This window comes from Lagenorhynchus albirostris, chromosome 8, assembly GCF_949774975.1.
Source record: "Lagenorhynchus albirostris chromosome 8, mLagAlb1.1, whole genome shotgun sequence".
NCBI lineage: Eukaryota > Metazoa > Chordata > Mammalia > Artiodactyla > Delphinidae > Lagenorhynchus > Lagenorhynchus albirostris.
This window is the reverse complement of record NC_083102.1, coordinates 13829599-13847710: the sequence shown is the minus strand read 5'-3', so window position 1 is coordinate 13847710 and position 18112 is coordinate 13829599. Positions and strand designations below refer to the sequence as shown.

At 46.8% G+C, this 18112-nt stretch overlaps 1 protein-coding gene across 1 annotated transcript in view; it reads left to right on the top strand.

The window, feature by feature from the left end:
- Window positions 1–18112, top strand: part of TBXAS1 (thromboxane A synthase 1) — a 150679-nt gene that overhangs the window by 68924 nt on the left and 63643 nt on the right. Inside the window, exon 5 of the mRNA XM_060156550.1 lies at window positions 6395–6511. Coding sequence (XP_060012533.1) covers window positions 6395–6511 — 117 coding nt within the window. The remainder of the gene's footprint in view (window positions 1–6394; window positions 6512–18112) is intronic.

The window sequence follows — 18112 nt, the reverse complement described above, 5'->3', positions numbered from 1 at the left end:
CTGCTAACTCCTCCATCACCTCAGAATGGCTGAAGGAAATACAGAAGCTTAGCCACGTCTCTGCCTCCGTTTGATTCTCCCCCCAGATACTCTGTTGTTACTCCCCTGTTCAAAGTCCCCTGAAGGTTTTTGTGGCCTCGGGATTTTAGAGACTGAGTCTGATGGTTAAAGGCAGTCATAGATTGCTGCTCCCCCAGACTCAGCAAGGAAGGTTGATTAGAGAAACAGAGGAAGCCAGTGAGTCAAGGGCCCTGACCACCAAGCCACGTGCCGGCAGGCGTGGAAAGCACTCCAAGGGCTGCCACGGCTCTTGGCCACGGCTGAGCCTCTGAGCAGTGAGATGGGACACGTCAGCCATGTGCCTCCATACCATCATGTTCACATGACATCCAAGATGTAACCAAGGTATAAGACCCCTCGAACTGACCTGGAATAGAGCTGCTCTTGGATTGATGTCCAAGGGGCAGACACACACTCAAAATACACGTTCAAGCAGAGGGGACCAAGTCAAGCTGCCCAGTTTCAGTCCATTTCTCCTCCAAACCATGTGTCTACCCTCCCTATTTTTCCCCACCCCCTGACTAAGATCTCTAGGCCCCAACCTCCAAACTGTGGTTCTAATTTCCTTCTTTCACTCAACACAGTGTCCTCAAGACAAAGTTCAAGTTCCTCAGGTGAGATTTAAGGGCCCCTATAATTTAGATCCATTACATATGCTCCCACCTCAGCTCTCACTCCTCCCCAGTACAAGCAGTCACCCCAGCTGGAGCGGCCTCTCCATTCTCTCTGCAACCTCTCCAAAAGCCCTGCCCCAGGGCCTTTGCTCATGCTGACACCTCCACTAGAATTGGAGACAGCACAGCAGTGGGTCTTATATTTACTAGCAATGTGAACTTGAGCAAATTACTTCTTTAAGCCTCTCATTCTTCCTTTGGAAAACAGGGATATGCTCTGCCTTATTAGGCTGTTGTAAGGCTAAATGAGATGATGTGTGTAAGTCCTGCTTTACACGCAGGCAAGACAAGTTTTCACCGTGCATTAGCTGCTATTAACAAGAAAATCCTCCACTTCTCCTACACCCATCCGAACCCTTGGTATTCGTCCAGATTCTCCTCAAATTCTGCTCCCCCCATGAAGCTTTCCCTACCTCAACCCTCATTTACTTTTCCCCTTCTCTGAACGCTCACAGCATTGATCACCTGCATCATTCATTTTCACAATCGCTCGCGTCGTGCCTCCTAGAATTTACCATGAATGAGTGCATGGCTTTCACCCTAACTTGATTAACTTTAAGCCCTGTCCTTCTCTTTTTATACCCCAGGGCCCAAACACATAACGACTACTCAGTATCCGATATATTCTCGTTCAAGCAGAATTGACTCTCCATCAACTTGACATTCTCCCCAGAAGAACTAGGTAGTACCTGGAGATTCAATATGTACATCCTCTTGTAGGTCATTCACAAACATGTAAAAAGGTCCATCAAAGATAAGATCTCTAGGAAACCCCAATGTTGGTAATTTTCCATCTGGGAATGTAGCCACTTATCCTAAGCTTTGTTTATGGTCTTTAAGCCAATCCCATATTCATGAGGAAACAATACTTAGTGACTCAATCTTCAAAAAACCAACTTTAGAGTGGGATTTTCTCACAGGTTTTGAAAGTCAAATTACATTGGGTTCTGTGGTTCCCCCTTATCCATCTCCTTATTTATCTGCTCAAAGGACTCAAGGAGATTAGCGTGGCACGATTTTTTCTTCCTGACACCATGCCACCTTCCCTCTGATAAGCCATGTTTACCTAAGTGTTCAGCAATTCAGCTTTATTATACATTCATTCAGTAAACATTAAACACTTACTCCATGCAAGCTTCTACCAAATGGTCCCTTGTGAGACAGAAAATACCTCAGCATATTAGTTTGATACATGAAGTGAAAAGGAACTTAAATAACGCGTGATTTCATTTTCCAGCTGTAAGAACCCATCTCTGCTCACAAACCCAGGCTTGACTTCTGTGTGCCCCTGACAGCCTATGGAGAGCGGCCGGGATGGGGAAGCTGGGTTTAGCTCTGAAATTTGGTGTGACCTGTAGGCATCCCATGAGGGACTGACAGAGCACACTGGCTGGAGTTGGGACGACACCACAGGGAACTCGCTGACATAAGTCAGTATTGAGCAAATACTTGAATTCAAAAATTGTTGAATGATATATATTTTTTCCAATTCAAGAACACCTGGCTGAACAGACTCTATGGCTTGGACCCAGGGTGGCAGCTCCTATATCACGCTTCCCCATTCACATTTTCAAGGCGCTCAGTTCCATGGAACGTGACTGCTTTCTCTTGCCCGTTTTCCGAATGGACCCCTTGGGCCTCTATCACTGCCCTCAACACTTCCTCAAGTTGCTTCCAGTGGTGCAACCACAGTTTATCTGTAAACCCCAATCAGTCTCCTTAGCATGATAGAACCTCAGTTGCCCCAGCACGTCTGGACTTGGCTATTTTTATGCAGGTATTTTTAATGAGATCCTCTTGCTATCGGGTACTCAATGAGGCCACGCGGGCAGCTCTCTTTTTATTATCTGCGGAAACTGGAGCTGGGTCCACTTGATTCAGCAGAAATGGTCCTAACCAGCAGTAGAACGCTGTACTCCTGGCCTGTCATTAAGGCCCAAGTTGGGAAAGCCGTGGGAAAGGTGCTGAGAGGTAGGGAGGCCTTTGGCCCGTGTTGGGTTGGTCTAGTTGGATGCGGGAAGGGAGAGGGGGGGTGTGTTTGATCACTAAACCTGCTGCCAGGAGCTCTGAGCCCTGGTCTGAGATGAGCATGGCAAGCAGGTCAGGCAGCAGGCATGCCCACTGCCAGGTTCCATCACATGTTTGTGGAGTGCAGTGGAAGGTGGTGGTGGTCACCCATGTGTGGGGTGAGATGCCAGCCCTCAGGGCCTCACAGGCAACATGGGGGTCAACTCTCCAGGCACCGGTTCACACCATCGACTCACATCTAAAGCCACGTGATAGATTTGGGGAGTGGTTTTATCCAGGACCCCCAGGGCCTGGCTCCCCAGGTACAACCTCTCCAAGGCTAATTTCACGCTCTCAGCACACGGATGTCGGAATCATAGGACGAGTTCCTGTGAAACCACGCAGCACTTGGCACTGGCAGAGACTGCTAAAGTTCTGAGGCAAATACGGCCCTGGAAACCTTATTAGCCCCTGTGCCTACAGCAGTGCCCCATCCCGGGGGCAGAAGCGCAGCTGGTCACAGAGCTCGGGAGCCAGGCAGACTCCACCCGGGGCTCCAGATGGATCGGGCCACCCGTGCTGGACCCCCAGGGACCTGCCTGCTGCTACCCAGAAGGGACAGAGGGGCCTCAGGAAGTTAGCCACAAATATGCCTCGCCCACACCTGCAACAAGTCCCTCTCCACCAACAGTTTTTGAAAACTAACTCATCTAGAGTTTCTGGTCCCCTTTCTCTTAAATAAAACATCGAGTAAAAGAAAGCATTCTGGTTTTCAAATGGGTGCAGGGAGATTTACGTTTAAATGAGAATGGTTTGGCCCATGACTTAGGGAAGCTCTTGTCACTGCATTCAAAACCTGACTACTTTTTTCAGCTTTGCATTTCTTTTTTTTTAAATAAATTTACTTATTTATTTATTTTTGGCTGCATTGGGTCTTCGTTGCTACGTGCGGGCTTTCTCTAGTTGTGGCGAGCAGGGGCTGCTCTTCGTTGCGGTGCGTGAGCTTCTCATTGCAGTGGCTTCTCTTGTTGCAGAGCACGGGCTCCAGGCACGCGGGCTTCAGTAGTTGTGGCACACGGGCTCAGTAGTTGTGGCTCACAGGCTCTAGAGCGCAGGCTCAGTAGTTGTGGCGCACGGGCTTAGTTGCTCCGCGGCATGTGGGATCTTCCCAGCCCAGGGCTTGAACCCGTGTCCCCTGCATTGGCAGGCGGATTCTTAACCACTGCGCCACCAGGGAAGCCCCTCCTTTTTTTTTTTTTAACATCTTTATTGGAGAAGGGTCAACTCACATGATGGGTCCACAGCTCCAAGAGGTAGACGTTCTTACTTAAAAGACCGAACAGACTGCAGAGAATCAGAAACCCAGGTGTGCAACCTCATTTGCCTGACCCCTGTCTGTTTTGAGGCAGGTCTCATTGTTTTATGTGAAACATTGTGCTGTGCACTGGAAACCCTGCAGCCTGAGCTGGGAGCTTCTCATCCCGGGATGGGCTGCCCACAGATCACTCAAACCTCCCCTTCAGAATTTCCGAGAAGTGGGGTACAGGCTCTAGGGATAGGGGCTCATCGCTCAAGGCAGGTTATTTTTAGTAGTTATTTAGACTACTGGGAAGTTCTCCTTTAGAGGAGCTGGAATTTTCCCCATAGTTCCCACTATTGAACCTAATTCTACCACCCTGGGTCAAAAAAAAGAGCCAAATCTCTTCCATGTAATACGCATTCAATAGATATTTTTAAAGTACAGACTAAGGACCACAATCTGATCTTGCAAGCCTTCTCTTTCCAGCTACGCATTCTAAAATCTGTCAGACTGTCCCCTCACCAACCGACTGCTCTTCTGAAATGACCAACTTGCCACTTTCCCTCTTCCAGTATCGTATCTAGAAATGAAAATAGCTTGGTTACTCTAACCAACGCTTCTGAAATCTTCCATCAGAGAATGAAGAATTCTAATGGGAGTTGTAGGCTGAAGGGAGAGTATTGCAAGCTGGTGAGGGAGACAATGCTGACATATTGCACAAGGGCTGGATTTGTCCTCCAAGGGCAAGATAAAAACTATCACGGAGCCAATCCTTAGGTCTAAAGGACAGAGACAAAATCCAGTCAACTTTGACTCTTATCTCCAATTTCCTCTGTTTCATCAGAAGCCCATAAACCACCACCCAGCTTTCCTTGGAAAGAAATGCTTTAGGACAGGTAGCGTGGCAGGGGACCGGCGTTTGCCAGTATACAGAATGTACCATTTCCTCCTTTGATCCTGGAACCCAAACAAATGGGTTATGTTCTAAAAATTCCATAAAACCACAATTCTGTAGAGTGACCACAGCACTCCTAAAGAATTTTATTCTAAATATAGAGAGGTATTCCTCTGCAGAAAAAATATCCCAGCAACTTGGTTCTAATATATAATTAAATCCCCCCAGATACTCTGCAGTTACGTTATAGGTTATTTTGAGTGTTCATATTTTATCAGAAAATTATCATTTTCCTCTGAACAGGAGTTTTTACAAGGCTTTTGAGTTAACGGTGGCTGGCTTCATGTTTCAACTATAATTAAAACAGTGAAAAGGAATAGCAAAACCGTATATCACATGCAGTTCTGAAGAATGCTTTGTCCTCCAGTCCCCCTACTTCCCCTCACCCTGCAGCCCTGGGGCTCAGGGCTCTGAACAGCTGTGAGGGCCCCCAGTTTTGACCGTTTGGTGGGAGTAGGTGGTCTTAGGAAAGAAGGGACTGGCCTGGGAAGAAGGGATAAGGAGACCTCATTTTCTGTGTGCTTCCAGACTCAGCTGGACTGTCTCCTCCTCAGAGAAGGCTTCCTGGCCATTTAATCCCCTATCATTTTCTCACCTCGCTGCCCTCTCTCCCCCTTCATAACACCCACTTTCCCATGAAATGTAATGACAGCTATTTGTTAGTTTAGGAGGTAACTGTCTGCTTCCCCACTAGACTATCAACTCATTGAGGGCCAATGCAATGTCTTCTCTATTCAGCACCGTATAGCCAACTTCTCGTGTATATTAGACATTCAACAAACATTCGCTGAACGAGAAGAACGAGTGAATGAATGAGAGAAAGAACACAGAAACATCATGACAGGAAGGAGTTCTCTTGCAACAGCTCTGTTGGGGCATATGCTTCTGAAGGACCCTCTTTTTCCCCTTTCCCTCTCCTCCCCCCACCCCCAGGCATATTCCAAAGACCCAGACACGAGTCTGTCAACTCCTGGCCCAACGTAACCAATCCAGCCACACAAAACCCCTTGCCAAATAGATCAGACATGAAACTCAATCCCAGGAAAGACGAGCCCACCTCCAAGAAGCCAGCTGTTGGGTCCTCCGGGAACCCCCACTCTGCAGGGGGTCTGCAGAACACACAGACGCCGCTGAGTTATTTACGGTGATAACCACAGAGTCACAAGATAGAACTGGGCCAGAACTGGGCGCTTCCCCATCTGCTCCCGGTGGGTCCTCGGCCATGGATCTAGAGACCATTGTCCATGAGCTTTTATATTCTTTACATCCTTGCAAGACAAGTCTCCTAATTATTGGTCACGGGTGACTGGAACCAGAGTGTTTATCGTGGACTGTATTGCCACCCAGGAGTCTTGGGCTCCCTTGTGTCCTAACTCTCTGCTAATCGCTTTCCACCAGGCATCAGGTTTGGAGCCCAAACCGGTAGCCAACAGTGTCCTGTTTTTACGTGACAAAAGATGGGAAGAGGTCAGAAGTGTCCTGACGTCTGCTTTCAGTCCTGAAAAGCTGAATGAGGTAAGACCTGGGAAACGCAGACTCTCTTCCATGAAGAGCAGGTTTCCTCTCTCCAGATTATGATGGGAGCCGGTTCACTTTGCGTCACTTGTCCGTTGCCCTGCCCGCTATGCCCGTCAAACCTCCCTATTATTCCCAAAGCACAGGAAACTGTACTGGAGTGTCTACCCTTTCTCTAGCCCTCCGCAGCCCCAGTTGCCATGAATCTGTAGTGAGTCAGCAAGCACTCAGGGCACTTCTGCTAAATCCCAAGGCTCTGTCCCCGGCACTTTGGGGGCACCCAGGAGAAAACTGGAGGGGCTCTCCTCAGACTTTCATGTGTAACGGATCACCTGAGAATCCTGTTAAAATGCAGATTCTGATGCAGTAGGTCTGGGGTGGGACCTGAGACTCTGCATCTCTAACAAGCTCCCAGGTGACGTGGATGCTTCTGAACAATGAACCACACTTTACATAGCAAGGAACTAGAGAACATCTTGAAATGAAGGTGAGCTTTGAATCAAGTCTGAAATAGGGAAGAGATGGCCATGGATACGAGGATGTCCTTGGGCAGAACTCTTGGGAGGGGGGTGGGCATGCCCAAGTTAATCTTTGTGGCCAGGTCAAAGGGCAAATTCTCATTTACAAGATGCTGTTAAACCCGGGGCTGCCGCCTTCCCCCACCCAGGGACCCACCCTTCCCTACCAGCTGTATAAATAAAACTTACTGTTTGTCCTGCTTCCTGACCAAGTGCTCTCACACCTGATCCTCACTAATGGCCCCTCAATTGCTCATCTGGCTTTGATGCCTGTTCTGAATTCTGCAACAGCAACAGCTCATGACTGAGCCCTTGAGCCCTTCTGATGTGACGTGGCTGAAGGGTTGCCTCGGTGTGAGTCCCAGGTACATGGGAAACTCCAGAGCAAGTGCCCTTCCAGAGTCAGCCACCACATCTAGCTGTTGCAGAACGCCTGGCCTTGGAGTGGCCTGTCTTCAGTTCAATACATGAGAGCTACTCTGAGCTTCAACTCAAGAGGTTCACCCATATGGTCCTGCTGAATTCCTCTAAGTCTTCTGAAGTCCCCCAGAAGAGGAGAGGGTTCCAGACTTCATAATTAATCCCATCCAAATAAACTCAGAAACGAGAGATCCTGCCCATCCTCAGTGAGGTTTTTCTGTTGTTTTCTTTCCTCAAGGCGGTTTTGATTTGTGTTTCCATACGTAGCCTTTACATAGCCAGCTAACACTCACACAGCTCTTACCATGTGCCAGACACCACTGTAAGGCTTCCTGCTCGTATTAGCATACTTAATCTTCACCACATCTCTGTGAGGTAAATACCATTATCAATCCCATTTTACAGATGAGGAAACTGAGGCCCATAGAGATTATGCACTTCACATCACATAGCTAGTAAGTGTGGCAAAGCCAAGGTTAGAACCCAGTTCCAGAATGCTCTTAAGCTCTCTGCTTGACTGCTTCTCCTATCTTGTTCTGAAGCTCCCTAGGACTGTCCTAGGGACTGTCTGGAGGGTGGTGGAAGGGAGATGAAGCAAATGGGACCTCTTTGGAAACCTAGGGGTATCAGAAGCAACACTCCTCCGTTTGCTGCCTAAGTTTGGAACCAACTGAGGTACGGAAACAGGTTTCAGACAGAAACCTCCTTTCTCACTGGTAAGGCTGTTTGAGAAATACAGCCTGTCTTCTGGTGGTGTGGGCTTGCTAATGCTTCACCCGGAGTGGGCAGCTGCAGCCCCCCCCAGCAGGAGGGCAGCCGAGAGCGCACACTAACATGCCCCCCACCCCGTCCCCCCAGGGCTGGCCCACGCAGGCTCAGTTCCTTCTTTAAACGCCTCGGCCTGATAAGGGAGGGCAGGACCCAGCCTTTCTCAGCCTCAGGTACACACTGGAGTCATCTGGGGAGCTTTGCAAACCATTGCTGTCTGGGTCTCACGTCTAGATTAAGTTGGTTTGGTTTGGAAGGCAGCCTGGGTCTGAGGGGATCTTACAGCTCCCCAGGCGATTCTGATGTAAAGCCAGAGTTGGGAACCACCACTGGTAGAAATTACCCACAAGGAAACATGAGGAGGGGGGTACCTGCTACACCTGGAACCAGGAGCCCTGCGCCACAGTCAGCCCTGTTATATACTGAGGTTTCATGCGAGAATTTGTTTGAAGGAAGGGCCTGCTTCTTTAAAAAGTTGTAAAGCATTATTTGGGTCACCTTTATTACACCTAGTCACTAAAATGCTGAGTTAACCAAAAGGGGAAGGCTGGGGTGGAGAGGTAGGTAAACCGTGGCTTGACATAAGGAGCTCCAACACGTTGCATCCCACTTCCTCATTTGTGAGTAAACAATGACTTGACAATGCTATAGATACAGAAAGAATCTTATCATTTGTTAAAAAATAAATTGATGAAGGGTATCTGATTTTTTTTTTTTTTTAAGTAAGAAAGGAAGTTTTTTTGACACTGAAGACGAAAAAAAAAAAAAAAGAATCTTATCAGGGTCTAGATTTCTTTAACACCCTACAGGACACACTCCAGAAACTGATACAGCATCATTGCCCAAACAAATTCAGGGCTCCTGAAGTCCCAAGCATTTTCTCCTTTTGGTTCAGAAATCAAATTCTTAGCGCCTGAATTAGCTGCAGAAAATAGAGTTCCTCCAAGTGGTTCATAGCACTGAGACGCCTAGTAGCCGTAAATAAGAGGAAGGGGGAAGGGAGGGGGAAGGGAGGGGGAAAGGAGGGGGAAGGGAGGGGGAAGGGAGGGGGGAGGGAGGGGGAAGGGAGGGGGAAGGGAGGGGGGAGGGAGGGGAAGGGAGGGGGGAGGGAGGGGAAGGGAGGGGGGAGGGAGGGGAAGGGAGGGGGGAGGGAGGGGGAGGGAGGGGGAAGGGAGGGGGAGAGAAATTTTCATAGACAGATTACCCGGGTTTTGCTTCAGATCTAGCTCATTGTTTAACATATTCTACAAGTGAACTTAAAGCTCCATTGGAAATCATCTTTCTACTCAATATAGTTCAATTTAGGTTCTTGGGTTTCTGTTGAAAGGATGCCATTCCGGAGCAGAGTTAGTCACCCTCGTCCCCACCTGTGGAGAATTTAGACCTGGTGAATTTAAGGTGTCTGGGAGGCATCTAAGTAGATGCATCAGGCAGAAGTTGGCTGCAGATATAGAGCTCAGGAGAGAAGGGTAGGAAAGATGGTCATCAAAAACAGACAGGGGGCTTCCGTGGTGGCGCAGCGGTTGAGAATCTGCCTACTAATGCAGGGGACATGGGTTCGATCCCTGGTCTGGGAAGATCCCACATGGCGCGGAGCAACTACGCCCGTGAGCCACAACTACTGAGCCTGCGCGTCTGGAGCCTGTGCTCCGCAACAAGAGAGGCCGTGACAGTGAGTGGCCCCCGCTTGCCACAACTAGAGAAAGCCCTCACACAGAAATGAAGACCCAACACAGCCAAAAACAAAAAAATGAAAAAATAAAAACACAGACAGTGGCCACGGGGATATAATATACAGCATAAGGAATATGATCAATAATACTGTAATAACTTTGGGGACAGATGGTTACTAGATTTACTGTGGTGATTGTTTCATCATGAATGCAAATGTCACACCAGTATGTAGTACACCTGAAGCTAATAGTGTACATCAACTATATTTCAATTTAAAAAAAAAGAAAATTTTTACAAGAGAGAAAACACAGGGCTTCCCTGGTGGCGCAGTGGTTGGGGGTCCGCCCGCCGATGCGGGAGATGCGGGCTCGTGCCCCGGTCCGGGAGGGTCCCGCGTGCCACGGAGCGGCTGGGCCCGTGAGCCATGGCCGCTGAGCCTGCGCGTCCGGAGCCTGTGCTCCGCAACCGGAGAGGCCACAACAGTGAGAGGCCCGCGTACCGCAAAAAAAAAAAGAGAGAGAAAACACAGACATGGGTGAGGTCACCCCAGGAGTGTATATAGCATGAGAAGAGGGCTGGGGAGAACCATATATAAGTGAGGGGCAGAGGAGAGACCTACAGAGATGACTTGGGAAGAACAGCTTGAAACTGAAGTCCAGGAGAATGTGGAAGGGAAACGCTTTTCAAGGAGGAAGGAGCAGACAAAGGTGTTAAATGCTGGTTAAAAAGAAAGGAACATGAGGACTAAAAAGTACATGACAAAGATAATAGTTTTCAAGGGTTAAGCCAATATCTGTGTGTTTCATGCTCCATAAATCACGTCCTGGATTTTCTCTCCCCCACGGAATCATTGCTTCAGAAGGAGGCGGCAGTGGGCAACTTCCAGAACGAGGAGGTCTTTGCTCAGTTTTGCACATGAGGCTTTCCTGAGCCCTACTGAGACAATGGTCTTGGAGTTGCGAGCTTTGTTGGGAGTGAAAAGTTTTCCTAATTCCTAAAGCAGCTCTTTGTATATGAAGAGCAGGGTTTGAGGCTCTGAGCAAGGAGTGTCACTCTACACCAAAGCGTAGACCGGATGGAGGATCTTCCTATCCTACGGAAGATGGGTGGAGGGGAGAAAGATGGGAGGGCTGGTTGCCAGACGTCAGTGTTCTGACTGCCTCCTCCTCCAGCGCCCGGGACCCTCCAAGTTTCTGGATGCTTCCCTGGACTTTAACCTCACATGGGCTTTCCCTTTCTAGTCACTTGTTCTCAAACCCTGTGTGACCAAGGGCTGCGCCCAAATCACCTAGTACCCTTGTTTAAAACACATAATTCCAGCCACCCCAGGACCTACAGAATGACAATTTCTAGGGCGACTGAGAATCTGTATGCTTTACAAGTGCCCTGGCACGATCCTGGTTACAGCCCTGTTGGAAAGCACTGGCGGGGCGAGTCCTCCTCTTGGTCCCTCGTCTGACCTTCTCAGACCCACAGACTCCCCAGGCTTGTAAGAGCTGGGCCCCAGAACCCCATCCTCCTCCCCTGCTTTATTTTTCTCTGTGGTGCTATCACCAGCTAACATTCCATTTATTTTACTTATTTTTTCTTTATTGTTAACTGTATAGCATGACACACATAACGGACACTCAACAGTGATTTGTTGGATTGGAGGATGGATGGATGGATGGATGGATGGATGGATGGATGGATGGATAGGGAATCACAGAACCAAGAAGCTTTCTACCTAAGGATATATGTTACAACTGAGATAAAAGGGAAACGAGGGAAATAATTTCATCAAAGAAAAATTACGTAAGAGGATGTGGCCGCTTGTTGGCTTTCTCTTTAGAGGGTCTCAAGTCTAGGCATATGTAGAAACAGAGAAAGCAGGTCACAGAGACGCAAAGAGGAGAAGAAGGCTCCCCGAGGGCCTGGGGCAAAGGAGACAGAAGAGAGAAGCTCGGGGAACCCATGGGAGCCCGCACTCCCCCGGGACATGGGAACCTGGCTCAGTTTTCCCACAAATAGCTATGGAATGTCAATAATCTCCAGTCCTTTCTGAATTAGTAAGTTGCTTTGGGACTTTTATTATCAAACTTGAGAGTTTATTCTTGAAATAAAGATGTGTTTTCCCTTGGAATTCTGAGGCTTTTTCCTTCAGCCCCTGGCAGCCTAAGTTAAGTACTTTACTCCCTGTGTCTGTAGGTGTCATTAATATTCATAAAGTTCTGGATGGCACTGTCTTTATTTGTGTGGATTTTAGGCTGTCTTGGCCAACAATGCCTGAAAGTTACTTTAAAATTAGCATTCTATCATGAATCCATGGTTTTATTTAAAATAAAATTGGTTTTGGGTTTATGTCTTACCAGAGATAATATAGAGAGATAGAGAACCAGTGAAAATTTCATCAAAATCAGAGTCCAGTGACAGACAAATTATCGGGATTTATAGGAAAGGATGGCTGAGCATTGCTGGGAAAACAACTGATTTTTTTATTAGGGAAAATTCTGTCTGATTAGCCTATCGGAATTTTCACCCCATCTCCTAAGAGGTTAATTGTTTTTAAAGGGGCAACCAGTAGACTTGGATTTTTACAGACTCTTTTGCTAGATTCTTTACCAAAGACTATTAATAAGTAACACTGGGATTGTGTAAAAATTTATTATGGGTCAGGAAGTAAATAGATTTAGTTTCAAGAAACAAAACTGGGGCTGAATTAATCCTTCTCTGAGGAAATACATAAATAAGGGGATTCCCTGGGGACCCGGGTTAGCACTAATTTTATTTTTAAATTTTATAATTCATCTGAGAGAGGGAGACGACCATGAAATTTATGCATTTGTATATTTCTCTAAGTTCTTCTGGTTTGAAAAATATTAAATCAGTTGGAGTAAGTTTCTAAGACTCTTCTAAGATTGTGTAAGTCAGCACAAAAGTGTCAGATAACCTTCAGTGTAAGCAAGACTAAAATAATACATTTAGGAGAAAAGCATGTAAACCGTACTTATATGATGACGAACTTCAAGCTATGAATAACTACCAGGGAAAAGGATTTGAAATTGAGGATTGGAAAGGCCCCATGGTCATCTAATTCAGTAAAATATTGTAAACGGGCTTCCTCTACACATAGGGATTCACTGTGCATATTAAAAGTTTGGGGGGAAAACTGCAGTAAATAAGTCTGTTTAATTTTGTTTATTCTGGGTTCAAATAAGTTTTCAATAAGTGAAAACATGGGGCGTTAATATCATAGTCGGCTACTGAGAGAAGTGAGGCTTTTGAGCACCATGCCTTTGGAGGCAGATGCATGGGGAACTCCATTACCAAGTACTTCTAGCAGAGACCAAGCTCCACATTGGATGGACCACGGATCCAACCCAATACGGCAGCTCAAATCTTCTCAGTCCTCAAAGCCCCATAAAAGTGGTGGACATTTGCTCATTTGTCCAGAGAACTAAGCTGATGGTGACCCACTGAGTGGATAGAAGAGACCTGGCAGCTCCAAACAGGAGAGCCTGAAGCTGGCTGTGTGTGTCACCCAAGAGTAAGAGCAAATCATATGTCTGCACATGGGGACTCAGCTAAAGAAAAGTCAGACTAGACTTCCCTGGTGGCGCAGTGGTTAAGAACCCGTCTGCCAATGCAGGAGACATGGGTTCAAGCCCTGGTCTGGGAAGATCCCACATGCTGTGGAGCAGCTGAGCCCATGCACCACAACTACTGAGCCTGCACTCTAGAGCCCACGAGCCACAACTACTGAGCCCACGCGTCACAACTACTGAAGCCCGAGCGCCTAGAGCCTGTGCTCCAGAACGAGAGAAGCCACCGCAATGAGAAGCCCGCGCGCAGCATAGAAGACCCAACGCAGCCAGAGAAAAAGAATTAGCTTCAGCATTTTTAATGACCTTTAAATCGCACATAATAAAATCTTGATTGACCAGACTATTTATTAAAAAAAAGAAAGAAAGAAAGAAAGAAAGAAAAGTCAGAAAAATCAGACCTACAGGGAAGGCTAGTATCCCTCCCAGTCACTGCTGATCCAGCTCAATGCCTAAGTTTTCACTTTCATCCAGATGTTTCCTGTCAGGAAGACACAGTCAATAATGTACGAATCTTAAAGACGGAGACAGATGTGGTTATTATTCCCTCTAGGCCTTTCCTGCCTTGGAGAAGACATATTGCTCGGGGATGACTACAATTTTTAAAAATTTAAGTTGATCTGGCCAGCTTATGAGTAAATGCCTAGCCATGACCATTTCAGAGCAAAAGTCTTTGCAGAATTACAGTCATCATCACAGTTCAGTTTGGCCTTTAAATTTTCACTGTAAACGCTTCAGACAATCACGCACGAGGGCTTCTGTCACAGAACATGGTCTTCCTGCAATGTTGGAGCAAGCAGCTTTCTCTGGGCTGCATCTGCCTCCAGAAGCCTATTTTTAATATTTGCTTTTATTTCTTAATCCTTCCAGACAATAAAAATGAAAGTCATTATAACCAAGTATGGCTGTGGTAATAAATACTTCAGAGTCCAAAAATACATTGTCCCTGCCTGACCAGTTGCCCAGTTTCCAGAACGTCTAGGTATTTATCTAGCAGCAAGAGACCATTATCCTGCAGCACAGTTGTATTCCACTGACACCTAGTCTCCTAATTAAAACTGGTATAATGATGGACTGTTTAAATTCTGGTTAAGCATGTTCCTTTTCCATTTGCATTCAAAAGAAAACATACTCTTCATCATGGGCACCCCATCCTGGGTTATAATTTGGTTTTCCTTTGCCAGCATCATAATGTCACTCTGACTTGCCGCTGGTTAAATCTAAAAGAGCATCTAAACGTGCCTCCCAGCTTGCCTGTTGCTTGGCAACACCAGTGGCCACCACCTCATCAGGGTGAGTTCTCATTGGTTACAACTCTTGACAGGAGCCACTGACTTATTAGAAATGACACTTGATTATTCACCTAGACGGCTAGAGCTGATACTTAGCAGCGGGAGATTTTGCATAAAATAAGTCATGGATATTTTTAATATCTGGGTGGCAGAAGGAGGCTACAAGTTTCGTTAACTGGTATTAATTTTACATTTATTAGTCACCAGTTTAGAGCACTCTAACATATTACTTTTCTATTTTCTAATCCAACAATATGTTTAAATACCATCTCCCATCTCCATTAGCTGACCCTTATTTATTCAGAAAATCCCCCCTCTGATGAGTTCCTAAACAGCATTATAAACAGGTCTAAGAATGCCAAACAGAATGAAACATTAAATTCATAAAATTCAACCAATATTTATCAGCTCCTGTCTTTAAGGGGTTTATAATGTAGAAGGTGCAGAAACTCCTACATTATTACCAGGACAGTGACAGAGCGCACATCTTCTCTTGAGCATCAGAAACCACGTTAGGGGGCAGGACGGGGAGCAGCATTGGAACTGAGCCCTGAAGATCTTGCTGAGTTTTGACGGAGGGAGAAGGTGCGTTGCAGGTGGAATGAGCGGCAGGAACAAAGGCATCTAGACAGAAAGTACAGGGTGTGTTCAGGGACTAGAGGAGTACAAATTGGCTGGAACACGGTGTACGTGGAAGGGATTAGTGAGGAGAAACTGGAAGAAGACGTAGAGGCATGGAGTCGGCTGTTCTGTGTCAGGGGAAGGCTTGGTACAAACTTCACTGTAGAGTGAGGAGCTATTAAATCCTTGAAAGCGGCGGGGAGTAAGGAAGAGGGCTTCCACTTCAGCTGTTTAGCCTCCAAGATGCCAGACGTCCCCTGGACCCTGGGGCGGAGCAGGGAAACCTCAAGTGGTCCCTCTGGAGTCTCTGCTCTGCCGTGGCCCCCAGGCGGGTGGTTCCCAGGGGCCGTGTTTGATCTCAGAGTGGCAGCCTCTGCTCGGGCTCTTCTCTGAATCTCTCTTCGTGTATGGACAGGTGCGGCACCCAGCCTACACACCATCCATGTGGGGGGGTGGAAGGGGGGGTGGGCATCTCAGTTTAGAAGTCTGAGTTGACACAGGAGAGACACTCTCCCTGCTCAGGAAACGTGTCTCCCCCCAGCACTCAGGCTGACTCCATTCCGCAAACCTCCAGGAGCTCCAGAGGCTTAACTGTGCGTGTTTGCTTGCTTTTCAAGTTCATGGCATCAGAGCTGCATTGAGCAAAATTATAACCTAGAAGTTAATTAACTGAGGAGCAAAAGGAATGTGGATGCTGATTTTGGAGAAAAAAGCAACAAGCCAGGAGTCAGTGGATCTGGAGTCTCACTTTTATTAAATTATGTAAGCATAAATATAATCAGATTCTGCCTTTTAGATCTTTATGTAATTCTGAAGTCAGTGCGTCAAACAGATGCCAAAAGGCCTTCTTAGGGATGGCATTGCTGGAGGCTTTACTGCCCCCAACTAGGAAGCTGCCTGCTCTTTCCATGGTCCCCAAGCAACTGTCTCAGCTGCTGCTTAGTAACCTCGGAATCCTAGCATGTCCATGGAAAGGGACTCTGCAGCTCATTGCAAATAGCCCCTCAGTTGGGAGTGAGTGAGGACTCAAGTTCAGAGAGATTCAAACGACTTGTCCAAAGTAAGAGGTAGAACCAGCATGGGTCTCAGGTCTTTCATTCAGGGCCAGCTCCCAGCAAACTGCACTGCATTCATGCTGCAATGGAAAGAGCACCTCACTCTATTAACGTTTCTTACATACCTTCTATGTCAAGGCCCTCAAGGAATATTCAGTCATCCTGTTCTACAGAATCAACTGAATGTGTTGCACTGTGCTCATTTCTAACAGAGCAAATACCAAAAACTTCAATAATACATGACAACATACAACAGTTGCCAGAAGACGGTGTCATTGAAAGTGTATTAGTTATCTCTTGCTGTGTAATGGATTACCCCAAAACTTAGCTTAAAACAACAACCCTTTATTAGCTCATTGCTTCTGTGGGTCAGGAATCTGTGCATGGCTTAGCTGGGTGCCTCTGCGTCAAGGTCAAGTAGTCAAGCTGTTGGCCTGGGCAGTGATCTCATCTGAAGTCTTAACTGGGAGGAGATCTGTTTCTAAGCTTACGCACATGGTTATTGGCAGGATTCAGTTCTTAGCGGGCTTTGGAGGGTAGGATAAGAAGCTTGTTCTATGTGCTAAGAGCAGGCAGCTTGTTCTATGTTCTAAGAAGCTTGTTCTATGTCCTAAGAGCAGGCAGCTTCCTAGTTGGGGGCAGTAAAGGCTCCAACATGCGATCCCTAAGTCAGTGGGAATCTCCAAAGAATTTTAACAAAACATTGCTCAGATGACAAGTATTTTCAGAAGACCAATCTGGTGACTGAGTACAGGATGGATTAGAAAGTGAAAAGACAGGAGGCACTTTCAAAAATTGTTTTCTTAGTACACCTATGTGCCAGGCACTATACAAGGTACTCAGACTATAAAGATGCTTAAGATATGGTCCTTGTTCTCAAGAATCTCACAGATGATCTCATAGATGATGCCTCATAGATGATAGCTATGTTCCAGGCTACAGGCAGCAAAGCCTGAATTAGAGTGGTCCCTAGGGAGAAAAAGATGAGGGGACAGATGTAAGAGAGGCAGTGATGTTAACATGGTGAGGCAAGACAGGTGGATCCAATAGGACACTGTCCGCGTGGAAGAAGAGAAGAGAGAATGATGCCGGGCACCCCAACCAGTCTGGGAGCATGGGACTCTTCCAGAGGACAGCCGCCAGGCTCGGAACACTCACTGCCTTCTAAAACTTGCACACATTTTGTTTCTAATCTTGGACACAACTCTTCAACAGAGGTATTATTATTCCCATTTTGCAGATGACTAAATAGACTTATTGAGGTTAAGCTCTTTGCCCATCACACAACTAGACAGTGCCAAGGAGAGGAAACCTAATTATTGGCTTTGAGTGTTTTCTCTCCCCAGGCCAAGTGTATTTTACAACTTCAGAGTCTTAGCCTCGAGAAGACCTCTCTACCTCCTGGAATTAACTCTATTGTCCTCTGTCTACACCTTGATTCACACTTGCTCAGACTCAGTCAGTAAAGATTCCATTTTTTTTTTTTTAACTAAGCAACTATACAGTAAACTCCAGGTGAGCAAGGACTTCCTTCCGTGGAGAATTTCCTTCCCAGGCTGCGGATGGTGCTTTTTCCTTGATGGTTACTGCTAGTTACCAAAAATCTGACCATCCGTACACTCAGCATCATCTATAAAAAAGATAACCAGGGGGCTTCCCTGGTGGCGCAGTG